Raw genomic sequence first — 27,642 nt, 5'->3', positions numbered from 1 at the left:
AGATCTCCTGGAGAAATCCCGGGTCATCTGCCAACTCAAGGCGGAGAGGAACTATCACATCTTCTACCAGATCCTGTCCAACAGAAGCCAGAACTTCTTGGTGAGTCAGTGAGGGGGCAGCAGTGGGAAAGATGCCCCATAGCAAGTTGCTCTTCTCTGAGTCCAGAATCAGGGCCCACTATGGGCTCTGAGGAAATCCTGGAAATCAATTCAGCCATTAACCAACCAACCTTCCTTCCTCCCAACCCCCGAATCACCTGGAGCAGACATGATGCTGATCACAAACAACCCATACGACTACAGCTTCGTCTCCCAAGGAGAAGTGACTGTTGCTTCTATCGATGACTCCGAGGAGCTAATGGCCACTGACGTGAGAGATGATGGGACTGGGGGAGGAGCAGGGAGAGACTTGGCCTCAGGGTCCCTGGGGCAAGGCTCCACTGGGAGATGATACGTTATGGGGGGAGGGGGTAGTTACCATGACAGGAAGGGTGGGTGTGTTGACAGACATCTGCGAGGATTGATGAAGAGTTGAGTAAATGAATGGATAGAGAAATGGCTGGCTGAACAGTTGGATGGATGGATAGATGGATGGATGGGAGGAAGGGTGCATATGGGGATGGATGGATGGATGGATGGATGGATGGATGGATGGATGGATGGATGGGAGAAAGGGTGCATATGGGGATGGATGGATGGATGGGAGGAAGGGTGTGTATGGGGATGGATGGATGGATGGATGGATGGATGGATGGGTGCATATGGGGATGGATGGATGGATGGATGGATGGATGGATGGATGGATGGGAGGAAGGGTGTGTATGGGGATGGATGGATGGATGGATGGATGGGAGGAAGGGTGCGTATGGGGTTGGATGGATGGATGGATGGATGGATGGATGGATGGATGGGAGAAAGGGTGCATATGGGGATGGATGGATGGATGGGAGGAAGGGTGTGTATGGGGATGGATGGATGGATGGATGGATGGATGGATGGATGGGTGCATATGGGGATGATGGATGGATGGATGGATGGATGGATGGATGGATGGGAGGAAGGGTGTGTATGGGGATGGATGGATGGATGGATGGGAGGAAGGGTGCGTATGGGGTTGGATGGATGGATGGATGATTGGATGGATGGATGGATGGATGGATGATGGATGGGAGAAAGGGTGCATATGGGGATGGATGGATGGATGGGAGGAAGGGGTGTGTATGGGGATGGATGGATGGATGGATGGATGGATGGGTGCATATGGGGATGGATGGATGATGGATGGATGGATGCGTATGGGGATGGATGGATGGATGGATGGATGGATGGATGGATGGATGGATGGGAGAAAGGGTGCATATGGGGATGGATGGATGGATGGGAGGAAGGGTGTGTATGGGGATGGATGGATGGATGGATGGATGGGTGCATATGGGGATGGATGGATGGATGGATGGATGGATGGATGCGTATGGGGATGGATGGATGGATGGATGCGTATGGGGATGGATGGATGGATGGATGGATGGATGGATGGATGGGAGGAAGGGTGCGTATGGGGATGGATGGATGGATGGGAGGAAGGGTGCATATGGGGATGGATGGATGGATGGATGGATGGATGGATGGATGGATGGATGGATGGATGGGAGGAAGGGTGCGTATGGGGATGGATGGATGGATGGATGGATGGATGGGAGGAAGGGTGCATGTGGGGATGGATGGATGGATGGATGGGAGGAAGGGTGTGTATGGGATGGATGGATGGAGGAAGGGTGCATATGGGGATGGATGGATGGATGGATGGATGGATGGATGGATGGATGGATGGATGGATGGATGGATGGGAGGAAGGGTGTGTATGGGATGGATGGATGGGAGGAAGGGTGCATATGGGGATGGATGGATGGGAGGAAGGGTGCGTATGGGGATGGATGGATGGATGGATGGATGGATGGATGGATGGATGGATGGGAGGAAGGGTGCGTATGGGGATGGATGGATGGATGGATGGATGGATGGATGGATGGATGGATGGGAGGAAGGGTGTGTATGGGATGGATGGATGGGAGGAAGGGTGCATATGGGGATGGATGGATGGGAGGAAGGGTGCGTATGGGGATGGATGGATGGATGGGAGGAAGGGTGCATGTGGGATGATGGATGGATGGATGGATGGATGGATGATGGATGGATGGATGGGAGGAAGGGTGTGTATGGGGATGGATGGATGGATGGATGGATGGATGGATGGATGGATGGGAGGAAGGGTGTGTATGGGGATGGATGGATGGATGGATGGATGGATGGATGGATGGATGGATGGATGGGAGGAAGGGTGTGTATGGGGATGGATGGATGGATGGATGGATGGATGGATGGATGGGTGTGTATGGGGATGGATGGATGGATGGATGGATGGATGGATGGATGGATGGGAGGAAGGGTGCATGTGGGGATGGATGTATGGATGGAGGGGTATCTATAGGGAATAGGGGATGGGCGGTTGGTGAGTGTATGGATTGATAGAGGGGTGCGTATGGGAACAATGGATGGACAGTTGGTGGGTGGATGGAAGACTGTGTGTGGGGAAGGAGGGACAGATGGAGGGTGGGAGGATGGATTGAGGGACGTGTGCGGTGATAGATGGATGGACAATGGCATGGAAGGATGGGGGAAATGAGGACTCAGTCCCCTCCCCTGCACTAAAGAGTCTCCAAGCCCCTTAAGGCATATCATGCAGCGTTGGGGTTGGAGGAGAGGCTGCCCTGAACCTGACCCTCCATCTCTTCCCTCCCCTCACCTGGGTCCCCAGAGCGCGTTCGACGTGTTGGGCTTCACGCCCGAGAGAAGGTCGGGGTCTACAAGCTGACAGGCGCCATCATGCACTTCGGAAACATGAAGTTCAAGCAGAAGCAGCGCGAGGAGCAGGCTGAGCCCGACGGCACTGAGGGTGGGCAGGGGGCAGGCACGCGGGGAGGGATGGATCATGGGGGACACCGATGAGGAGAGTGAGCCATGCAGGGAGGGGACCACTGGGGGCCTCCAGAATGCAGAGGGAGGAGGGACCACCAGAAAACAGCGGGAAGATCCAGGAGTGGGGGGGACACTCGGCAGGAGGTGGGGTGCAGGGACCACAGCGGGCGGGGTGTTCAAGGGGGTTGAGGGGATGGTGGTGTGGGGAGGGACCACTGGGAAGCAAAGGGGAGGAAGCAGGAGGGGTGTGATCACACATATTGCTGGGGGATCACCACCCACGTCTCTCCACCTGCAGATGCGGATAAATCGCCTACCTGATGGGGCTGAACTCGGCCGACCTGCTGAAGGGGCTGTGTCACCCCCGGGTCAAGGTGGGGAATGAGTATGTCACCAAGGGGCAGAATGTCCAACAGGTGAGACCCCGCTCCCCTCCTCCCTCTCTGCCTCCCTCCCTATCTCTATCCCTTCCCCCCTCCTCCCTCCTCCCTCTATCCCTTCCTTCCTCCCTTCCTTCCTTCCTCTATCCCTTCCCCCCTCCTCCCTTCCTTCCTCTCCTCCCTTCCTCCCTCCTCCCTCCCTGCCTACCTCTATCCCTTCCTCCCTCGCTCCCTTCCTCCCTTCCTTCCACCCTCCTCCCTTCCTTCCTTCCACCCTCATTCCTCCCTTCCTTCCTCCCTTCCCCCCTCCTCCCTCCCTCCCTCCCTCTATCCCTTCCTTCCTCCCTTCCTCCCTCCCTCTATCCCTTCCTTCCTCTATCCTTCCCCCCTCCTCCCTCCCTCCCTCCCTCCCTCTATCCCTTCCTTCCTCCCTACCTCTATCCCTTCCCCCTCCTCCCCTTCCTTCCTCTCCTCCCCTTCCTTCCTTCCTCTCCTCCCTTCCTTTCCTCCCTCCCTTCCTTCCCCCTCCTCCCTTCCTTCCCCTATCCCTTCCCCCTCCCTCCCTTCCTTCCTCTCCTCCCTTCCTTCCTTCTTCCTCCCTCCCTGCCTACCTCTATCCCTTCCTCCCTTCCTCCCTTCCTTCCTCCCACCCTCATTCCTCCCTTCCTTCCTACCTTCCTCCATCCCTTCCTCCCTCCCTCCCTCCCTCCCTCCCTCCCTTCCTTCCTCTATCCCTTCCCCCCTCCTCCCTTCCTTCCTCCCCCCCTTCCTCCCTCCCTCCATCCCTTCCTTCCTTCCTCCCTACCTCTATCCCTTCCTCCCTCCCTTCCTTCCACCCTCATTCCTCCCTCCCTTCCTACCTTCCTCCATCCCTTCCTTCCTCCCTTCCTTCGTTCCTCCATCCCTTTCTTTCTTTCTTTCTTTCTTTCTTTCTTTCTTTCTTTTCTTTCTTTCTTTCTTTCTTTCTTTCTTTCTTTCTTTCCAGAGCTCACACGTCTCACTGCATTCTTTTCTCCTCAAACACTTACCCCTCCTCCCTATCTCTGACATACCTCTGGCGATCCCCCGCAGGTGTATTACTCTATCGGAGCCCTGGCCAAGTCCGTGTATGAGAAGATGTTTGGCTGGATGGTGACCAGGATCAACAACACCCTCGAGACGAAGCAGCCGCGTCAGTATTTCATCGGGGTGCTGGACATTGCTGGCTTTGAGATCTTCGATGTAAGTGATTCCCCCAGCAGGGATGCTGTGGGGAGCAGGGTGGGAACGCTGGCTGTGGGGGAGCTCCCAGATACTCCAGCCCCAAGCCTCTCCCAGCAGAGGGCACTGTAGGGAGTGCTGGCTGTGGTGCAGTTCCTCCCTTCCTCCATTAGGTGGCTCCATAGAAAAGCACCACCTGGTAGACGCAGTTACACTCTGGTATGTCTTCCCCAGATGCCTCTATGGCAGTGGTTTTCTAACTGCGAGTTACGACCCAGTACTGGTTCACGGAAGGGAAGGCACTGGGTCGTGGCGGCTCTGGTCAGCACTGCCAACCAGGCCGTAAAAAGTCCCGTCAGCGGCGCTGCTCAGCTAAGGCAGGCTAGTCCCTATCTGTTCTGAGACCGTGCTGAGCCCCAGAAGTGGCTAGCAGCAGGTGCGGTTCCTAGGTGGGGGGGCCACGGAGCTCCGTGCGCTGCCCCCGCCAGGAGCACTGACTCCGCACTGGGAGGCAGTGCCTGTGGGGGGGGCGGTGCCTGCAGGTGAGAGCCACGCGGAGCTGCTTGCACACCTCCACCTAGGAGCTAGACTTGCTGCTGGCCGTTTCTGGGGCAGAGCGCAGTCTGCAGTGCTAGGACAGGCGTGAAGCCTGTCTTAGCACCCCCACTGTGCCACTGACCGGGAGCCACCATAGGTAAGCTCATGCCCCACCCCTGCACCCCAACCCCCCTGCCCCAATCCAGAGCCCCTCCCACACCCTGAACCCCTCATTCCTGGCCCCATCCTGCAGCCCTCACCCCTGCACCCCCACTCTCTGCTCCAGCCCTGAGCCCCTCCCACATGTCAAACCCCTCATCCCCAGCTCCGTCGGGTCATGGGCATCAACAATTTATTTAACTGGGTTGCCAGAAAAAACGTTGGAAAACCACTGAGCTACGGGCTCTCCATAGCAGGGGGCACTTTTTGTTCTCACTCATCTCTTGTTCCCCAACCTCCTCCCCAGTTCAACAGCTTTGAGCAGCTCTGCATCAACTTCACCAACGAGAAGCTGCAGCAGTTCTTCAACCATCACATGTTCGTGCTGGAGCAGGAGGAGTACAAGAAGGAGGGGATCGAGTGGGAATTCATTGACTTCGGCATGGACCTGCAGGCCTGCATAGACCTCATCGAGAAGGTACCTCCCCCTGAGACAGCCCCCTCCTGGCGCCCCCTAGAGGGGAAAGGTCCCATATCCTAGAGCCCTGCAGCCCAACCCGAGCCTGATGGGATCCAGCTACAAGAGTGGGGTTCAGATCAGGTTGGCTCTCCTCCTCCTGCCCGGGGGGTTGGCACCGCAGCACACCCAGTGCGGCAGGGGGCAGTGGATGGCAGGTGCGGGGCACGCAGCCACTGGCGCCATGCCAAGCCCATGGACCGGAGGCAGGGGCACTGACTCAGGGTCGGGGGAAGGATCGGGGTTGGGGGTCAGAAAACAACTTGACCCTCTTGGGCTCAGCTTGAGTGGGCCTGGGTCAGGTCAGGCATAAAGAGACCTCTACCATGTCCCATTCCCCACTTCCTTGAGGCAAACAGTCTCTGAACTTCTCTCTTTTACTTTCCCATTCTTTCTTTTCTATCTCTCTCTTTTCTTCTTGTTCTATCCATCCCTTCTCTTTTATTTTTCTTCTCATTCTATCCTTTTCTTCTTTCCCTTCCTCATTGTATTCATCTCTTCTCCTCTTCTGCTCATCCTTTCTCTCTTAACTCTCCTTTTATACTTCTCTTCCTTTCTCATGCTATCTATCTCTTCTCTCACTCTATCTTCTCTTCTCTTCTCTTCTCTTCTCTTCTCTTCTCTTCTCTTCTCTTCTCTTCTCTTCCTCCCCCCACCAGCCCATGGGCATCATGTCCATCCTGGAGGAGGAGTGTATGTTCCCCAAGGCGTCGGACATAACCTTCAAGGCCAAGCTTTACGACAACCACCTGGGCAAGTCAGGGAACTTCGGCAAGCCGCGGAACATCAAGGGGAAGCCGGAGGCGCATTTCTCCCTCATCCACTATGCCGGCACGGTGGACTACAATATCACTGGCTGGCTGCAGAAGAACAAGGACCCGCTCAACGAGACCGTGGTGGGGCTCTACCAGAAATCCGCCCTCAAACTCCTTGCCCTCCTCTTCGCCAACTACGCTGCGGCCGAGAGTGGTGAGAAAACAAGGCAGGGTGAGAGAGAGAGATGGAGGAATGGGAGAGGGTGTGTAAGGAGGTAGGGAGAATGGAGCAATTGATGAAGGTGTGGAAGGAGAGAGGATGGATGGATGGATGGATGGATGGATGGATGGGATGGGATATGGTTGGCTGGATAGGTGGAAATAGATGGATCGATGGATGGATGGAAGGAAGGATGGAATGTGGCTGGATAGAGGGATGGGTGGAGGGTTGATGGAGGAATGGATAAGAGGAGGTTTGATAGATGGATGATAGAGGGGATAAATGGATGGAGGAAGGGAGGGATGGGGAGGATGGATGGTTGGTTGGAAGGAAAGTGCCTGGATGGGGGGATGGGTAGGGTGGATGTATAGATGGGTGATGGAGGGAGGGATGGGATAGATAGACGGATGGGACGAGAGAGAGACCCAGCCAGGTACAGAACAGCCTCAACCCCCCAACCTACCCCCTCCCTCCCCACCCCTCTCATTCCCCCTTTCCTGCGCTCTCTCCCCTGCAGGCGGCGACGGGGGGAAGGGGAAGGGAGCCAAGAAGAAAGGCTCCTCCTTCCAGACGGTCTCAGCGCTGCACCGGGTATGAGGCCTCGACACCTTTGATCCTGGGGAGGCTTTTGGGGAGGGGGAATCCCAGAAAGGGGAAGAATTCCCATTACGGGAGGGAGGTGCCCATGGGGAGGGGACAGGAGAGGAAGGGAAATACCTGGAAGGGGGATGGGGGTGTCTCACCATGAGGGCTTCCCTGGGGGGGGTGTTACCTGAGCTATTGCCCTATTCTACCAGATACTGACCTTGCCCCCCTGGACACTGACCCACCTTCCTCTTTCCCTTCTCCCCCACCCCAGGAGAATCTGAACAAGCTGATGGCAAATCTGAAAACCACTCACCCCCACTTCGTACGCTGCATCATCCCCAATGAGCGGAAGGCACCGGGTGAGGGGGCGGGGCTTTCTGGGAAAGGGGTGGTGCTAAGGGCAAGGGGTGTGGCTACAGACATAGGGAACGTGCTAAGAGAATGGGGTGGGCCTTGGAGGGAGGAGAGGGGCTCAGGAACAAAAGGACAGGGCAAAGGGTGGGGCTAAGGAGCTTGGGAGGGGCTAAGAGAATGGGGTGGAGCTAAAGGGCTAGGGGGAGTGGTTAAAAGATATTGGAGTGTGGCTAATGACTATGGGAAAAGGGGTGGGGCTAAGGGATGGGACTATGGGGGGGTGAATGACAAAGGGGGCAGGGCTAAGAAGCAAATGGTTGGGACTTATTTCTCATGTATAGGGCTAAAAGGAAGGGGAGGGGCTTAGGAGAAGGGGTGGGGTTAAGGGATTAAGGGGGGGTTAAAATGTCATGTTAAAATGTCATGGGTGGAGTTGTGGGGAAGGGACTACAGATGGGGAGAGTGGGCAGGGCTAAGGGGCAGGACCACCACTGACCTGGGGTAACTGCCTCTCTTCCCACCTAAGGGGTGATGGACAACCCCCTGGTGATGCACCAGCTGCGCTGTAACGGGGTGTTGGAGGGCATCCGCATCTGCAGGAAGGGCTTCCCCAACCGCATCCTCTACGGGGACTTCAGACAGAGGTGGGTGTGGCCCCCTGGGGCACTGCTGCAGGGGAAGCTCGCACCACCACGGGACGGCCTCAGAGATCCAGAGTCACTAACGAACCCCTCCCCCCAGGTACCGTATCCTGAACCCCGCGGCCATCCCCGAGGGCCAGTTCATCGACAGCCGCAAGGGGGCGGAAAAACTGCTGAGCTCCCTCGATATCGACTCCAGCCAGTACAAATTCGGGCACACCAAGGTGAGGGGGAGGAGCCTGTGTGAGTGGGCGGAGCATCCATCTACCTATCTAGTCTCAAAACCCCCCCATCTATCTATCTATCCCCATCCACCGCATCTATCTATCTATCTATCTATCTATCTATCTATCTATCTATCTATCCCCAGACATCGCATCTATCTATCTATCCCCAGACACCCCATCTATCTATCTATCTATCTATCTATCTATCTATCTATCTATCTATCTATCTATCTATCTATCTATCCCCAGACACCCTATCTATCTATCTATCTATCTATCTATCTATCTATCTATCTATCTATCCCCAGACACCCCATCTATCTATCTATCTATCTATCTATCCCCAGACACCCCCTCTATCTATCTATCTATCTATCTATCTATCTATCTATCTATCTATCTATCTATCTATCCATCTAATCTCTCCCCTCCCCCCAGGTGTTCTTCAAGGCCGGGCTGCTGGGGCTCCTGGAAGAGATGCGAGATGAGCGCCTCTCCCGGATCATCACCCGCATCCAGGCCCAATCGCGGGGGCAGCTCATGCGCATTGAGTTCAAGAAGATCTTAGAGCGCAGGTGAGAGGGGTCATGGCCCCTCCTGTGCCGGTTTGAGTGGAGCTGGGCAGGGGGCTTCCTTGGGAGACCCCGTGGAGACCTCAACTGGATGGGTCTGAGCCCCACACACTCACCCATCTGGGACCCTCGCAGAGCAGCAAAATCAGCACGGCCATTGGGGGGAACAAGTTGGTTGGGTTCCAGCACAGGACTCAACCTCTCTGCCTCCCAACTGCCAAGCTGTGAGCTTTGAGGATGCCCGTCAGGGCCCGGGTTACCCTCAGTGGTTCTTTCTGCTGCCATGCAGGGACGCCCTGCTGGTTATACAGTGGAACATCCGGGCCTTCATGGGGGTGAAGAACTGGCCCTGGATGAAGCTCTACTTCAAGATCAAGCCGCTCCTGAAGAGCGCTGAGACAGAGAAGGAGATGCAGGTGAGGTCAAAGGGTAGGAGCAGGGGCTGCAGTGGGCCTGGGGAACTGGATTATCTGGAAGAGCTCAGGAGACAGAGACTGGCGCTAGGCCCATGGCAATTGCATGGGGGCTAGCTCAGCTGTGAATGCTCAGGGACAGAGGTGGGCTCTAGGTCAAATGCAAGTCAGTCAGGAAAAGGAGGTGAGTTCTAGGTCAACCGTTTGTAGAGTTGGGTTCTAGGTTAATGCAACAAACTCAGGTTCTTGTTTTAATGCAACCTCTGGTGGGTTCTAGATAGACTGAAACTGCTTGGTTATGGATAGGGGCTCTCAATCAAATCCAAAATGGAGCTGTGTTCTAGGTCAGTCTGAATTGATTGGGATGAGGGAGTGAGTTCTAGGTCGAATTAGCCTGTAGTAGTGTTCTAGGTCATCTGGAACTGTTTGGTTTGATAAACTGGGTTCTAGGTCACATGCAGCTCCAGCTGCATTCTAGTTCAATTGGGTCTATTCAGGTTGAGGAGCTGGGTTCTGGGTTAGCTGAAATTGGCTTCAGGAATGTGTTCTAGATCATATGACAACCAGAAGCTGGGTTCTTGGTCAACTGGAACTACCTAGGAAAAGGAGCTGATACCTAGGCCAAATGCAAGACACAACTTTGTTCTAAGTCACTAACCCTTGGCTGGGTTCTAGGTTAACTGGAACCATTTGGGGAAATTAATTCGGTTTTAGGTCAAATGTAGCTGCTCAGAAGAAAGAATTGAAGGTAGCCCAATGCAGACAGCTGCTCACCTGGGATGGTGGGTTCATTTCTGGTTTAACTCTGGCAGTGGAAATTATTTTGCTCAAGGGGAGATGGAAAAGACTGTAACTGTTTAACGTAGCTGTAAATCGGGTGGATGGACGAATATTGCAGAGGGAGGGATGGAGGGATATATGTATGGGCGGACTGATAGATGGATGGAAATTACAGAGGAAGGGAGGGATAGATGTGTGGCCGGATGGATGGATGGATGGATGGATGGATGGATGGATGGATGGATGGATATTACAGAGGAAGGGAGGGATAGATGTGTGGCCGGATGGATGGATGGAAATTACAGAGGAAGCGAGGGATAGATGTGTGGCCAGATGGATGGATGGATGGATGGATATTACAGAGGAAGGGAGGGATAGATGTGTGGCCGGATGGATGGATGGATGGATGGATGGAAATTACAGAGGAAGGGAGGGATAGATGTGTGGCCGGATGGATGGATGGATGGATGGATATTACAGAGGAAGGGAGGGATAGATGTGTGGCCGGATGGATGGATGGATGGATATTACAGAGGAAGGGAGGGATATATGTGTGGCTGGCTGGCTGGCTGGATGGATATTACAGAGGAAGGGAGGGATAGATGTGTGGCCGGATGGATGGATGGATGGAAATTACAGAGGAAGGGAGGGATAGATGTGTGGCCGGATGGATGGATGGATGGATGGATGGATGGATGGATATTACAGAGGAAGGGAGGGATAGATGTGTGGCCGGATGGATGGATGGATGGATGGATATTACAGAGGAAGGGAGGGATAGATGTGTGGCCGGATGGATGGATGGATGGAAATTACAGAGGAAAGGAGGGATAGATGTGTGGCCGGATGGATGGATGGATGGATATTACAGAGGAAGGGAGGGATAGATGTGTGGCCGGATGGATGGATGGATGGATGGATGGATGGATGGATGGATATTACAGAGGAAGGGAAGGATAGATGTGTGGCCGGATGGATGGATGGATGGATGGATATTACAGAGGAAGGGAGGGATAGATGTGTGGCCGGATGGATGGATGGATGGATATTACAGAGGAAGGGAGGGATATATGTGTGGCTGGCTGGCTGGCTGGATGGATATTACAGAGGAAGGGAGGGATAGATGTGTGGCCGGATGGATGGATGGATGGAAATTACAGAGGAAGGGAGGGATAGATGTGTGGCCGGATGGATGGATGGATGGATGGATGGATGGATGGATGGATGGATGGATGGATGGATGGATATTACAGAGGAAGGGAGGGATAGATGTGTGGCCGGATGGATGGATGGATGGATGGATATTACAGAGGAAGGGAGGGATAGATGTGTGGCCGGATGGATGGATGGATGGAAATTACAGAGGAAAGGAGGGATAGATGTGTGGCCGGATGGATGGATGGATGGATATTACAGAGGAAGGGAGGGATAGATGTGTGGCCGGATGGATGGATGGATGGATGGATGGATGGATGGATATTACAGAGGAAGGGAAGGATAGATGTGTGGCCGGATGGATGGATGGATGGATGGATATTACAGAGGAAGGGAGGGATAGATGTGTGGCTGGCTGGCTGGCTGGCTGGCTGGATGGATGGATGGATATTACAGAGGAAGGGAGGGATAGATGTGTGGCCTGATGGATGAATGGATGGATGGATATTACAGAGGAAGAGAGGGATAGATGTGTGGCTGGCTGGCTGGCTGGCTGGCTGGCTGGCTGGCTGGCTGGATGGATGGATGGATGGATATTACAGAGGAAGGGAGGGATAGATGTGTGGCCGGATGGATGGATGGATGGATGGATGGATATTACAGAGGAAGGGAGGGATAGATGTGTGGCCGGATGGATGGATGGATGGATATTACAGAGGAAGGGAAGGATAGATGTGTGGCCGGATGGATGGATGGATGGATGGATATTACAGAGGAAGGGAAGGATAGATGTGTGGCCGGATGGATGGATGGATGGATGGATGGATGGATGGATGGATGGATATTACAGAGGAAGGGAAGGATAGATGTGTGGCCGGATGGATGGATGGATATTACAGAGGAAGGGAGGGATAGATGTGTGGCCGGATGGATGGATGGATGGATGGATGGATGGATGGATATTACAGAGGAAGGGAGGGATAGATGTGTGGCCGGATGGATGGATGGATGGATGGATGGATGGATGGATATTACAGAGGAAGGGAGGGATATATGTGTGGCCGGATGGATGGATGGATGGATGGATATTACAGAGGAAGGGAAGGATAGATGTGTGGCCGGATGGATGGATGGATGGATGGATGGATATTACAGAGGAAGGGAGGGATAGATGTGTGGCCGGATGGATGGATGGATGGATGGATGGATGGATATTACAGAGGAAGGGAGGGATAGATATGTGGCCGGATGGATGGATGGATGGATGTTTGGATGGATATTACAGAGGAAGGGAGGGATATATGTGTGGCCGGATGGATGGATGGATGGATGGATGGATGGATATTACAGAGGAAGGGAGGGATAGATGTGTGGATGGATGGATGGATGGATGGATGGATGGATGGATGGATGGATGGATGGATGGATGGATGGATATTACAGAGGAAGGGAGGGATAGATGTGTGGCCGGATGGATGGATGGATGGATATTACAGAGGAAAGGAGGAATAGATGTGTGGCCGGATGGATGGATGGATGGATGGATATTACAGAGGAAGGGAGGGATAGATGTGTGGCCGGATGGATGGATGGATGGATATTACAGAGGAAGGGAGGGATAGATGTGTGGCCAGATGGATGGCCGGATGGATGGATGGATGGATATTACAGAGAAAGGGAGGGATAGATGTGTGGCCGGATGGATGGGTTCATAGATAAATACTGCTAAGTGGGCTCATTGCTCTGGTCCAGGGTAGTGAGACGGGGTGGGATGGGGCGATACTGGCCTATATGGTCCTTTTGGTCTAATCCTTCCCCTGCCCCTGTGCAGACCATGAAGGAGGAGTTTGGGCGCCTGAAGGAGGCGCTGGAGAAGTCGGAGGCCCGGAGGAAGGAGCTAGAGGAGAAGATGGTCTCTCTGCTGCAGGAGAAGAATGACCTCCAGCTGCAAGTGCAGGCTGTGAGTGATGTGGTTCCCTCTGCCCCAGATCCCGCCAAGACCCAGGGCCCATGTCTTTGGGTTGGGTTGAGTTAATTGATCTTATGACTGGTTGAACTGTACATGATGGGGGTCCCCACCCTGAACCCCCTTTGAGACCCACGATCCATGGGTGAGCCCTCAGTCCTTCCTTTCCCCCATCTGTGAATGACAGGGTACTCCAACCCGATCTGAGCCCCACACCTCCCAATGGGAAGCTCTGAGCCCTGTCCCCCCAGCTTTGTATAATGGGAACCCTCCACACCAAATCTTGTCTAAGCCCCATAGTCCAATGGGGAGCTCTCAGCCCTGGCCTCCATGCTATAAGCAATGGGACCCCCTATGGCTGGACCCTAGCCCTAACTCTAAGATCAGAGGCCCAACCCCCACCACTCCCTTGACCCTTTCTTTCTTTCTTTCTTTCTTTCTTTCTTTCTTTCTTTCTTTCTTTCTTTCTTTCTTTCTTTCTTTCCCACATCCTCCACTTCCACTCACAGGAGCAGGACAACCTGAATGATGCCGAGGAGCGCTGTGACCAGTTGATCAAGAACAAGATCCAGCTGGAGGCCAAGGTGAAGGAGCTGACAGAGCGAATGGAGGACGAGGAGGAGATGAATGCTGAGCTGACGGCTAAGAAGAGGAAGCTGGAGGACGAGTGCTCGGAGCTCAAGAAGGACATTGACGACCTGGAGCTGACCCTGGCCAAGGTGGAGAAGGAGAAACACGCGACGGAGAACAAGGTGAAGATGTAGAAGGGATGAGTGGCTTCAAGGCTATTTGGGTTGGGTTGAGTCTCCTCAAGACTGATTGGGTGAGGCTGAGTTGCATGTCCTCAAGGTTGGTTGGGTTGAGTTTAATGCCCTCAAGGCTGGTTGTGCTGGGATGAGTATCCTCCAGACTGGCTGGGTTGAATGTTTTCAAAGCTGGTACAGTTGAGCTGGGTTGGGTTGACTGTCCTCCAGGCTGGTTGGGTCAAGTTGGCTTGAGCGACCTCAAGGCTGGTTGAGTTGGGCTGAGTGCGCACAAGGTCAGTTGGGTTGAGAAAAAAGTGAGGTATCGCATTTGGGTCCAGGCCCGTTAATCCCAGAATCCTCACATCCCAGATTCCTTCTCTACCAGGTGAAGAACCTGACAGAAGAGATGGCCAGTCTGGATGAGATAATAGCTAAACTGACCAAAGAGAAGAAGTCTCTGCAGGAAGCTCATCAGCAAGCACTGGATGACCTGCAGGTGGAAGAGGACAAGGTCAACACTCTGACCAAAGCCAAACTCAAGCTGGAGCAGCAGGCAGATGATGTGAGTATATCCTGGACCCGAAGGAGGCACTTAGCTGCAGGGAGCAGGGTTGGGGGACTCAGTAGGGATTACTCTCCATGCACAGTCAGTGCTGACCACAGTGTCTCAGCACAGCGCTAGGGGTTGGATCGAATGGTTGTGTTGGGTGTCCTCAAGCTTGGTTGGTTGGGTTGAATATCCTCCAGGTTGAGTTTGGGAATGCCTGGGAGATGAAAGTTTTACCAATAACACACCTTTTTCTCTCTCAGTTGGAGGGCTCCCTGGAGCAGGAGAAGAAAATCCGGATGGACCTGGAGCGAGCCAAGAGGAAGCTGGAAGGGGACTTGAAACTGACCCAGGAGAACATCATGGATTTGGAGAATGACAAGCAGCAGCTGGAGGAGAAACTGAAAAAGTAAGAGGGTTGTTCTTTGCACACTCCAATGTGCTCTGGAGCACAGAGGGGGATTAATCTCTCTAAATCTCTTTGCAGGAAGGAGTTTGACATCAACCAGCAGAACAGCAAGATAGAGGATGAGCAAGCCCAGGGCCTGCAGCTCCAGAAGAAGCTGAAGGAGCTGCAGGTGGGTGCCTTTCTCTTGCTCTAGAACGCCCCTCACTTCCCGTCCAGAACTAGAGAAGCTGCTCTGGAATGAGCTGCATCATTTTTGTTCTAGGAGACTACCTCAATACCCGGACAAGAGACTGTCCCTTTTGGTGCCGCTCTAGCATAAGTGAGTGCTCGGGTTCTAGATGGCCATCTTAGCAACAGTCCAGAGCCAAAAGGAAATATACCTTCTGGAACCTCGTGTTTGTGCATCTCTAAAACAAAATAGTGTGTCTTGTTTCTATCCTTTTCCTCTATTCCACTCTAGAACCAGAGGGTCTCTGCCTGCATGGGGTACTTTTGACATCACTCTAGAACTAGCTATAGAACTCCAATTCTAGGTTCATGCTCCCTATGCTTTGGAACCCAGATTCCCCTTTCTGGTCTAGAACACTAGGAATTCAAGATTGATCTGAGGAAACCATTTTATATTGCTCTCTCTAGATTGAACAGGAACCCTGTGTCCTTCTGTTTCTAGAAGCCAGATTTTTAATCTGATCTAGATCATGGTGTTCTAGATGCGGATTAGGACATTGTATAACTTTACACCCATACCCACATGTTCCTGCCTGCTCTAGCATGTGAGATGTTCTAGGCCTGTCTAAGCCCATGGGTCTCTCTCCGGTTGCAGGCGCGCATCGAGGAGCTGGAAGAGGAGCTGGAGGCAGAGCGCACGGCCCGGGCCAAGGTGGAGAAGCTGCGCTCGGACCTGTCGCGGGAGCTGGAGGAGATCAGCGAGCGGCTGGAGGAGGCGGGCGGCGCCACCTCCGTGCAGATTGAGATGAACAAGAAGCGGGAGGCGGAGTTCCAGAAGATTCGGCGGGACCTGGAGGAGGCCACGCTGCAGCACGAGGCCACGGCCGCCACCCTGCGCAAGAAACACGCCGACTCGGTGGCCGAGCTGGGCGAGCAGATCGACAACCTGCAGCGCGTCAAGCAGAAGCTGGAAAAGGAGAAGAGCGAACTCAAGCTGGAGCTGGACGACGTCAGCTCCAACTTGGAGCAGCTGCTCAAAGCCAAGGTGCCCGGGGGCAGGCCGATGGAGGGCAGGGGCCAGGGCTGGTGGAAAAGGCCAGGCTTGGAGCATTTTTTCTTCTTTGCTTTCCTTCTTTCCTTTCCTTTTCTCATTTCTTGAATTTTTTATTTGGTTTAGTTTCATTTCTGTCTTTAGTTCATTTTTCTTTCATTCTCTTTTTTCTTTTGTTCTTCGGTTCTTTTTCTTTCATTCATTTCACCTTCTTTTTCATTCTTTTCTTGTTTCATTCCTTTCTTCTTTTTTCTTTCTTTCTGTCACTCTTTTGTTATTTTTCATTTCAACTATTGTTTCTTCATTCTTGCATTTTCTCCTTCCTTTCTTCTATTCCTTTGTTCCATTTCCCTCACTCTTTAATTCCTTTGGGTTTTTTCCTTTCATTTTTTTTCCTTCTTTCATTTCTTTCTTTAATTCTTCTGTTTTTTCTCTTTCTTTTTTCTTTAGTTCTTTCATTCCTTCTTTTTACTTTCACTCTTTCATTCTTTTTCAGCCTTGCATTCTTTCAGTTTTTAGGGGTTATTTTCATGCATTCCTTACTCGCTTCATTTTCTTTTTCGGTTGCTCTTTGGGGGGGGGGAGGGGTTGGTCCATTCTTTGTTCATTCATTCCCCCACATCTCCCCCTCCCCGCCCAGGTCAGCCTGGAGAAGCTCTCCCGCACGCTAGAGGACCAGACGGCCGAGCACCGAGCCAAACTGGAGGAGACACAGCGAGCACTGAATGACACCAGCACCCAGAGAGCCAAACTGCAGACAGAGAATGGTGAGGCCCCTCCCTCGACAGCATAGGGGCTCTGCCCCCTGTCCTAATGTTCATCTTAACTCTAACCCCAATCTGAGCCCTACCCCAACTGTTACCTTGGTCTAGCACCAGCTTTAACTACTCGTCCTAAACCCAGCCACCATCCTAACCCACTAACCCTGATTATACCCTGAACCTAACCCACTAACCCTGATTGTACCCCTGACCCTAACCCACTAACCCTGATTATACCCCTGACCCTAACCCACTAAACCTCATTATACCCCGACCCTAACCCACTAACCCTGATTATACCCCTGACCCTAACCCACTAACCCTCATTATACCCTGACCCTAACCCACTAACCCTCATTATACCCCTGACCCTAACCCACTAACCCTGATTATACCCCTGACCCTAACCCACTAAACCTCATTATACCCCGACCCTAACCCACTAACCCTGATTATACCCTGAACCTAACCCACTAACCCTGATTGTACCCCTGACCCTAACCCACTATCCCTAATTATGCCCCTGACCCTAACCCACTAACCCTGATTGTACCCCTGACCCTAACCCACTAACCCTGATTATACCCCGACCCTAACCCACTAACCCTGATTATACCCCTGACCCTAACCCACTAACCCTCATTATACCCTGACCCTAACCCACTAACCCTGATTATACCCCTGACCCTAACCCACTAACCCTGATTATACCCCTGACCCTAACCCACTAAACCTCATTATACCCCGACCCTAACCCACTAACCCTGATTATACCCTGAACCTAACCCACTAACCCTGATTGTACCCCTGACCCTAACCCACTATCCCTAATTATGCCCCTGACCCTAACCCACTAACCCTGATTGTACCCCGACCCTAACCCACTAACCCTGATTATACCCCGACCCTAACCCACTAACCCTGATTGTACCCCTGACCCTAACCCACTAACCCTGATTATACCCCTGACCCTAACCCACTAAACCTCATTATACCCCGACCCTAACCCACTAACCCTGATTGTATCCCTGACCCTAACCCACTAACCCTGATTCTACCCCGACCCTAACCCAGTAACCCCGATTCTAACCCTGACCCTAACCCAGTAACCCTGATTATACCTCTACCCTAACCCAGTAACCCTGATTATCACTGTAAGCTTGACCCAACCTTTGTCCTACCCTATTCTCTGCCCCATGCAGGTGAACTGTCCCGCCAGCTAGAGGAGAAGGAGGCCCTGATCTCCCAGCTGACCCGGGGCAAACAGTCCTACACCCAGCAGATGGAGGACTTAAAAAGACAGCTAGAGGAGGAAACCAAGGTGATATGATAGCAGGGGTCTGCATGTCAGGAGTGAGGAGCACTGGTAGAGCTGGTGGGGAAGAGCCCAGAGCCCCTAGCTATGGGTCGGGTGTGATGGGCACCAGCAGGGCTGGGGGGGACAGGGCTGGGCTAGCAGGGGGCTGCGGGTTGGGAGTGAGGGGCACCGGCAGAGCTCTTTGTCCCCCACCTCAGGCAAAGAACGCCCTGGCTCACGGGCTGCAGTCAGCCCGGCATGACTGCGAACTGCTGCGGGAGCAGTACGAGGAGGAGATGGAGGCGAAGGCCGAGCTGCAGCGCTCGCTCTCCAAGGCCAACTCCGAGGTGGCGCAGTGGAGAACCAAGTACGAGACGGACGCCATCCAGCGGACGGAGGAGCTGGAGGAGGCCAAGTGAGTGGCGGGCAGAGCCGTGGTGGGCGGGGGAGGAGGGGGAATGCTCCAGGGTCAGTCATGCTCCCGTTCCTTTTCCCAGCCTCTCGGCTTGTGTGCCTTCTTCTTACCGGCTTTTCTCCTTGTGTTCTTGCTTCTTTTCATTCTTTGGGTTTTTTCATTCCTTCTTTTGTAACCTTCTTTCTCTCTCCTTCCCCCGTCATTCTTACATCCTTTCTTCCCCCTCTCCCTTATTTCTGTCCTCATCTCTCACTCTCCATCTCTCCCGCCCCTTTTTCCTGGTGAGCGCCCCCCACTCGGCCCTGGACAACGGGGTTCTCAGGTGCTTCCTCTAACAGGGAAGCTTTTGGCTCGGGTTATATTTTCACTCGCGGCGTATAAGACGAGCAAAAAGCTTGTTGGTTGGAGGAGAGACCCCCCATCCCCACGTGTCCTCCACCCACGGTACCAGCACTAAGGTAGGTAGCCCTTCTTGAAAAGTTAGCCAGACTACCCTCTGGAACTTAGAGTTCATTCTAGATCAGTATAGACCAATCCTCTGGAATGTCAGAGAATATCAGAGAAACCTCACTGCTTCTTTCACCTGTGCTCAGGAAGTTTTAAGCTGGGAGATTTGTTCTAGAATAACAGGTTGAATCTGTGTGGCTCTTCTGGAAATCAGTCTTAGAACAGTCTAGATCATCACATACAAGGTCCAGGCCCGACCCTTGTAGGCTCCCTGATCTGCACGTAATGATGGGCCCTTGGAGCTGTGGTCTAGAGCATTCTACACAGCCATCTAGAGAACCAGTGCTGGGATCCAGGCCAAACCTCATGGACTCTCATTTGCCCTAGAATCTTAAAGAGGAGGCTCGGCAGATCCACCCTGGGGAAGGTCTAGAATGGTCTAGATCTTCCTTTAGAACCTCAGGGAGGGAGGTACAGGCCAAGCCTGCAGCCCTACCACTGCACGCTCAATTGGAGCCACATGGGATGGCTTGGCCTCTGATCTTGAACCTCAGAGAAAATTCTAGCTGCCCTGCTCCAAAGTGGGTCTAGAAAGGTGTGAACAGATGAAAGATGGGGGTGCTCCATGCTGGGATGGTCTAGAGCCTTAGATAGGAGACCAGAGTTGGTTTTTGTCTAGAATGGTCTAGAGTGTGAGGATCCAATGCACCGGGCCAGTGTCTCAGGGATTTTCTGCTGGGAACCCCCTGTAACTCCAAGCCCAGAGGGGAGGGAAAGGGGCTAGGCCCCTCCCTGGTGACCGATGGTGTCTGTCGCCCCCCGGTGGCAGGAAGAAGCTGGCGCAGCGGCTGCAGGAGGCAGAGGAGGCTGTGGAGGCCGTGAACGCCAAGTGCTCGTCACTGGAGAAGACCAAGCACCGGCTGCAGAATGAGATCGAGGACCTGATGGTGGACGTAGAGCGGTCAAATGCCGCCGCAGCCGCCCTGGACAAGAAGCAGAGAAACTTTGACAAGGTGAGGCTGGGGGAGAGAGAGAGAATACAAGAGGAAGGAAGGAAGGCATGATTTAAATAGAAAAAAGGAAAGAAGGAATACCATAGAGCAAAGAAAGAACGAATGTAATGAGTCAAGGAACAAAGGAAGAAAAGAATGAAATTGAGCCAAGGAGAAAAAGCAAACCGAGGGCACAATGAAGGAAAGAAATAGGGCAAAGGAATGAAGGAAGGAAATAATGAAATAAAGAGAATAAAATTGAGCCAATAAATGAATGAAATAGAGTCAAGGAAGAAATAAATACAGCAATGAGAGAAAGGGAAAAAAAAGTTGATGAAAGAATGAAGGAAATAGCACAAATAGGAATTAAGATTAAAGCAAAAGAAAGGAAGAACTAGGTTTGGCAGATTTCTATTTTTATTTTCGTATCATTTCAACAGATAATGTTGTTTATTGTTAAACTTTTTTTAGTCCATTTAAATTTTCGCAGTGGCCACAAAATGATGGGGTTTTAATGTCTTTTTATTTTGAATTGATTTCAATGTTGCTGGAAATTCTGGCGAGGTCAGACAACTGGGGCCGGGTGGAAAAGGCGGGTGACTGTCATTATCTAACGGCAACAAACGTCTTGCAATACCAAAATTTAGAGCTTTCTGACCATTAAAACACACACTGGCAACGTCATGTGGCAAATCAGACAAAGTCAATAGCCTGAAATAATTTCCAAAGCCAGGTTTTTCTTACTTTGCCTGTCTGCAAATTTTGATTGTTACCGATGGAAATATTTTTTCATGAGTGGGTGCGTCTGCGGCAAAATCAAAGCTCCCAACGCTGACCGATAAAAAGCCAAACCTTCCGAGCCACAGAGAGAGAGAGAAGGGGGCAGTGAACAAAGACAGGGAGGAGGAGGAGAGAAAGAAGGGGAAAGAGATCTTGGGGGAGGAGAGGGCTCATCCATTGGGGTGACTCTCTCACCCCCCACCCCACCCCCCAGATCCTGTCCGAGTGGAAGCAGAAGTTCGAGGAGTCGCAGACGGAGCTGGAGTCGTCGCAGAAGGAGGCGCGGTCACTCAGCACCGAGCTCTTCAAGCTGAAGAACGCCTACGAGGAGTCGCTGGAGCATCTGGAGACCTTCAAGAGGGAGAACAAGAACCTACAGGGTGAGACTCCCCAGCCCACTCCCCGGCACCCCATGCCCCCGCTCCCTGCGGCACAGCGCCCTCTGGCCCCACGCTGGGGTAGGACAATCTCCCACTCTAGCCATGACCCGCCTCCGGCTTAGCACGGTCTCTCTCCCCCCGCAGAGGAAATCTCGGACCTGACGGAGCAGCTGGGTGAGGGAGGCAAGAACCTGCATGAGCTGGAGAAGGTGCGGAAACAGCTGGAGGCCGAGAAGATGGAGCTGCAGGCGGCGCTGGAGGAGGCTGAGGTGAGGGGCACAGCCGAGCACCCCTTCCCAGAGCTGCGTGGGGGTCAGCCAGGAACCCCCCCAGCGCCGGCTCAGTTGGTCTGTCTGTCTGCTCTTCCTCGTCATCATTCTCCATCTTCAGTGGCTCATTCTTTCTTTCTCTGTCCTCTTTTTTCTTGTATTCCTTCTGTCGTGGGCAAGCGCACCCCATCCCCTCTTGGGGCAGGGTGAGGGTCATTATCTCCCCACGACTGAGTCCATACGATCACCCCTTTGTCACAGCCTCACAGCACTTGTGCTCTCTTGGCCCCATGTGGTCCCTGGGGGGAACCCCCTTCAGAGCCACAGCCCTTCTCGGGGGCCCACTCTCTCTCTCGGGGGTTAAGCTGTTGGCCCCTCTGCCTCCTGGAACCGCACCTCTCTGAGCCTTAGCACGCCTGTCGCCCGCCTGGGCCCCCTCAGGGAATCCACTCGTTCTGGTCCCCGGGGCCTCCACTCCCAGAGGGAATAATGCATCCCTGTTCTCTAGACCGGAGCGACTCTCAGCCGGCGTAAAACAGGAGGTTTAGCGAACGTCTGAACCCAGCACAGGAAACTCTCTGGGCCCTCGGGCCTAGCAACCCTTAGCACATCTAGTTCTCCCCTGCATCCAGGGGGACTCTCCCCAGCCCAGAGACCCCCTCTTTCCAGCCGAGGCATCATATATCACCGGCCCCAACAGCTCCTCCCCTGTCCTTTGTCTTCCATCCCAGGTAAAGAGGTCGCTGGGGCCCTCTCTCTTCCATCCTTTGTTCCCCTCTGGCTGGAACTGGTTGGTCAGGTCACCGGGGTCCTCTCTCCTCAGCCCTTTGTCCTCCCACTGGCCAGAACCAGCTGACTGCCAAGCTGGGGTGAGCCTCTTAGTCTCCAGGTCACCAGTTGTTAGGGATCCCCCTCTCCAGGCCGTTGTCTGGGGGTCCCGGCTGCCAGGCGAGGTCACACCTGGTCCTCTCCCACCACCTTGTTAAACATGCAGCACACAGGGAAACTGAGGCGCGCACACGCTAGTCATGTAAAACACTACAATAATCCCCATCTTTGTCACACCCTTGTTTGGGATAGTGGGACTTAGGGGTAGAAGTCAACATGGCTGCTCTCTCTCAGCGCTGTGTGGCCTAGCAGCCGGTCAGGGAAGTGGGCTGCCACCTAGAGGTGTGTAGTGGCCGGGTAGGGGGACCCGGACCCTCCCTGCTCCACCGGTTCCCAGCTCAGGGCCCTGGCAGTGACAAGGGCGCCCTCCACTGGGTCAGCGGGGGATCTGCCCAAAACACGCTCACACCACTCAGCACAATGACTAGTCCCCCTGAGCTACTTCCTGCCCTGTCCCTGGGGCGGTGGTCCTGGCATCTCGGGGCTCCTCGGTCTCTGCGGCTCTCAGCAGCTCCGTCACTTCTTGGGCATCCTCCCGGGTCTCGGCGGCTCTGGCTGGAGCCTGCAGCGTGCAACCTCCCTCTTCCGCGGTCAGCCCTGAATGAACCGAGCTGCTCCCTTTTATACCTAGTCTCCATCTGGAGCATGGGCAGGGCCGAGGGGGCGTGGCCTCCTGGGCCCAGAGAGTTAACATTTACAGTACCAGTGCGAGGCAAATGCACCCCATCACACCTTCATTTATTCCTCTTTTCACTGGTTGGTTCATTTTTTCTTTCCCTACCTCATTTTTCACTCATTCTTTCCCCCGTTGTTTCATTCCTGCTTTCATTCACTGATTCTTTTTTTCCTGTCATGTATTAATTCATTCCTTTCCATGTCTCGTTTCATTCTTTCTGTTTCCTTTTTACATCTTTGTCTACATTTTGTCCTTTCTTTCTCTCTTCTGCATTCTTCCTTTTTTCACTTCTATGTCTGTTTCTTTCTTTCATTTCTACATTTTCTTTCATCTCCATTAAATTCTCTTCCTTCCCTTATGTCTTAATATCTCTCTCTCTCTCTCTCTCTCTCTCTCTCTCTCTCTCTCTCTTTTCTCTAACTCATTCATCCTCCCTCCTCCCCCCACCCCCAGGCCTCTCTGGAGCACGAGGAGGGGAAGATTCTGCGGGCCCAGCTGGAGTTTAACCAGTTCAAGGCGGATTTCGAGCGGAAGCTGGCGGAGAAGGACGAGGAGATGGAGCAGGCCAAGCGCAACCACCTGCGGGTGGTGGATTCGCTGCAGACCTCGCTGGACGCCGAGACCCGCAGCCGCAACGAGGCGCTGAGAGTCAAGAAGAAGATGGAGGGCGACCTCAACGAGATGGAGATCCAGCTGAGCCACGCCAACCGCATGGCGGCCGAGGCTCAGAGCCACCTCAAGGCCGCTCAGACCCAGCTCAAGGTAACAGGGCCTCCAGGGGGAAGAGAATGGGGCCTTTTCCCTCGGCGGGGAAGCTCCCACCTGGCCCCAGGGCAGGGGATATGCTGGCTGGTGGGGGGGTCCCCTGTAGCCCTACATGTTTGTGCCCACAGGATTCCCAGCTGCAGCTGGATGACTTTATCCGGGCCAACGAGGACCTAAAGGAGAACATTGCCATTGTGGAGCGGCGGAACTCCCTGCTGCAGGCCGAGCTGGAGGAGCTGCGGGCCGTGGTGGAGCAGACGGAGCGCGCCCGGAAACTGGCCGAGCAGGAGCTGATAGAAGCCAGTGAGAGAGTCCAATTGCTCCACACCCAGGTGAGAGAGAAGGGGACCCCCTGACTCCCCCATCTTGGAGCTCCCTTTGCCCCCAATCTCCTGTCCTTGGGACGCCCTGCAGAGATCTGTCATCTAGAGCACTCATTCACTGCAGCAGGCGTGACCTAGAATGTCACGCTCCAGAGCAGCCACATCTAGAATTCTGTCTGCCCGGGAGCATGGATGGTGGATCTGTGGTTCTCCAGGATCTATACTGCCAGCACCCAGCTCATTTCTCCAGCACAAAAATCCACTCACTCTAGAATAGCTGCCTAGAACATTGGTGTGTCTGTGCTTGGAGCTCCATCATGATCTAGAACACAGCTCAGTGTCCCTGTAAGGGCCCCCCCCCCGTTCCCATGCAGCTCTGGATCCCGGTTCCAGGTGGATTCCAGGTGCTCTTCCAGAAAGAAGACCTAGAACAGGGGACAGAGATCTTGATAACTGGATGACACCTTGTTTCTTGATCATCCTGACCCCCCCCTTGTGTTCCTCTAGAACACCAGCCTGATCAACCAGAAGAAGAAGATGGAGGTGGATCTGTCCCAGCTGCAGACAGAGGTGGAGGAGGCCGTGCAGGAGTGCAGGAATGCCGAGGAGAAGGCCAAGAAAGCCATCACCGACGTGAGTGCGAGGGAATGGGACAGGGGGCCTGTGCCCTCTAGGGGCACCGGCTCCGACCTGGCCCCAGGGTGGGGGTACCGGCTGGCTCAGGGGGGCAGGGAATGACTCTTCTTTCTGGCCGCAGGCGGCGATGATGGCGGAGGAGCTGAAGAAGGAGCAGGACACCAGCGCCCACCTGGAGCGGATGAAGAAGAACATGGAGCAGACCATCAAGGACCTGCAGCTGCGGCTGGATGAGGCCGAGCAGCTGGCCCTCAAGGGCGGCAAGAAGCAGCTGCAGAAGCTGGAGGCGCGTGTCCGGGAGCTCGAGAACGAGCTGGAGTCGGAGCAGAAGCGCAATGTGGAGAGCATCAAGGGTATGAGGAAGTGTGAGCGGCGCATCAAGGAGCTCACCTACCAGGTACCTGGGGGCTGGGGGTTATGTGCATCTAGAAAAAAAACTTCTCCAGAAGCCCTACTCCAGGCAGTTTTCTCCTGCTTCTAGATCATTGCTCCTAGTTCCAGCATTGAGGGGCAGGACCCCTGCAGTGCTTTTCAGTCTTCCTGGGGGAAGGGAGGACAGCAGCACAGAGCATTCCTTTGCTCCTGTTCTGGAGCGGGTAGTCTACAACTCCATCTCGGTTCCAGAGCCAAAGACACGGTACTCAGAGTGGGTCCTTCCATTCTGAAAGAGGCTTTTCCGTGGAGATGGAGGACACTGCCTAGAACGAGCCAAGCACCCTGTTCTAGAATCGAATTCTAGAATGTTGTGGTGGTTCTAGAACCAAATATCAGCACCCACCTGCTGCCATGTCCCCAGTGGGTCTCTTTTATTCTGAACGGACTTGCCCATGTGGCAGAGGGGAAAGGTCTGTGTGTGAAGAACAGCCCAAGTCTGGGCCCTCTGGGTCTAGAACAGAACTTTAGAACCCATCTTGCTTCTAGAATCAAAAAATAAGTTCCCACTGCGTCTTTCGTTCTCCGGCGCTTTCCCCCTGGGAAGACAAGCTTGAGTCTGGAGTCTTCTTGCTCTTAAACTTGAACTAAAAGGCCTGATTCCCTGGCCCCCTCTGATCTAGAGCCAGGCCCTACTGCCTGACCACCCACCCTTCCCTTCTAGAATCAGACTCTAGACGCTCCTCACATTAACCCTTCCCCCCTGAAGTCCGGCTCTCCATAAGTCCCCCATCTGATCTAAAGCCCATTCTAGAATTAGAGAAAAGGACCATTTTCTAGATGGCCTTTCCATTCTAGATGAGGTCTGGAGATTGGAGCCTAGATGGTTTCCAGATGGTATTGGATACCCCACGGCCAGAGAGGTCAGGGGTGACAGGGATGCTGTTATCCTAATGCTTCCTCCACCATCCCTGTCTCTCTCTCTCCCCCTCTGTCCTCAGACCGAGGAGGATAAGAAAAACCTGATGAGACTCCAGGACCTGGTGGACAAACTCCAGATGAAGGTCAAAGCCTACAAGAGGCAGGCGGAAGAGGCGGTGAGTATCCGCCCCTTGGTCCAGTCAGTCCAGGCTCCCTCTCCCCTCATTGGCCATTCATCCCAGCCAATCCTGCCTCTCCCCTCTAAACCAGGGCCTGCTTGTGTTCACTGAGTATCCAGTGGTGGGTAGTTCCTCAGGCAAACATATTAATTTGGGGGGGGGTGTTGTTCTCTGTGTCAACTCCCACTGGGGCAGAAGCCAGGCAGATGCAGGGGAGGGAGGGATGAATGGGTGGATAGTTGAGTGGGGAGGGGGATGGATGGACAGGTTGATGGATGAAAGAATGGATGGGTCTAATCTGTTAGTACCCATTCCTGCTCTTATCTGCTGCAAATATAGTAGCAGGCAGTTCCACACGTTAACACAATCCATTTGTTCTCTATGCCCCCAGTGAGGCAGGGACATTCCCCTCCTCTGCAGGGGAGTACCCAGGTAGGTGCAGGGGCCTGGCCATGCTGAACTCTGGGCTGCGCTGCAGACCCAGTAGCAGGCAGTTCCACAGGTAACACCCCAGTTTCTCTCCCCCGGCAGGAGGAACAAGCCAACACCAACCTGGCCAAGTTCCGGAAGGTGCAGCACGAGCTGGACGAGGCGGAGGAGCGGGCCGACATCGCCGAGTCCCAGGTCAACAAGCTGCGGGCCAAGAGCCGCGACGCTGGGGGGAAGGTGAGCGACAGGGACAGGGGGCAGCGCTCGGTCCAGCTGGCCCAACCCAGAGACTCCAGCCCTGACCCCCACCCTGTCACACCAAGGGTGTCGCTCAGCCTTTCCCTTTGTATCGCTTGGTGTTTTTCATTCCTTTTCTTTCTTACTCTATCATTCCATCTTTCTTTTTCTTCCTTTCTTTCCCTATCACTCCATCTTTCTGTCTCTCTCTCCCTATCACTCCTTATCACTCCATCTTCCTTTCTTTCTTTCTCTGTCCCTCCATCTGTCTTTATCACTCCATTTTCCCTCTGTTATTCCATCTTTTTTCTCTCTCACTCTCTTTTTCTTTCTTTCCTTCCTTCTCTCTCAGTCTTTCCTCTCTGCTTTTTCTTCCAGAAGCTCCATGATGAGGAGTGAAGGGGCCCAATTTTCCAGATCGTGGCTGGGAACCTCCCACCCCCTCCCCAGCTGACCCCCCCCAAGACTGGGCTTAATAACGTAACGTTAATAGAGAGTCATTAATAAAGTGAAA

The 27,642-nt window shown here is 53.6% G+C and overlaps 1 protein-coding gene across 1 annotated transcript; it reads left to right on the top strand.

The window, feature by feature from the left end:
* Positions 1–266: 266 nt before the first annotated feature.
* On the top strand, positions 267–27,642 carry LOC101943457 (myosin-6). Its single transcript, XM_065565325.1, is given in 33 exon segments — positions 267–370; positions 2,816–2,837; positions 2,840–2,953; positions 3,275–3,283; positions 3,286–3,392; positions 4,428–4,577; positions 5,560–5,730; positions 6,429–6,738; positions 7,262–7,335; positions 7,604–7,691; positions 8,213–8,330; positions 8,428–8,551; positions 8,993–9,129; positions 9,416–9,542; positions 13,306–13,434; positions 13,950–14,192; positions 14,572–14,748; positions 14,997–15,142; positions 15,221–15,311; positions 15,966–16,355; positions 17,002–17,128; positions 18,325–18,443; positions 18,638–18,834; positions 20,111–20,294; positions 21,268–21,433; positions 21,578–21,702; positions 23,720–24,028; positions 24,160–24,363; positions 24,862–24,987; positions 25,112–25,387; positions 26,364–26,459; positions 26,994–27,128; positions 27,507–27,642. Coding segments are annotated over 33 exon segments (4,914 nt in total). The 5' UTR covers positions 267–268; the 3' UTR covers positions 27,528–27,642.

Source organism: Chrysemys picta, chromosome 13 (assembly GCF_011386835.1).
Source record: "Chrysemys picta bellii isolate R12L10 chromosome 13, ASM1138683v2, whole genome shotgun sequence".
Lineage (NCBI taxonomy): Eukaryota > Metazoa > Chordata > Testudines > Emydidae > Chrysemys > Chrysemys picta.
This window is presented reverse-complemented; position numbering and strand designations above follow the sequence as displayed.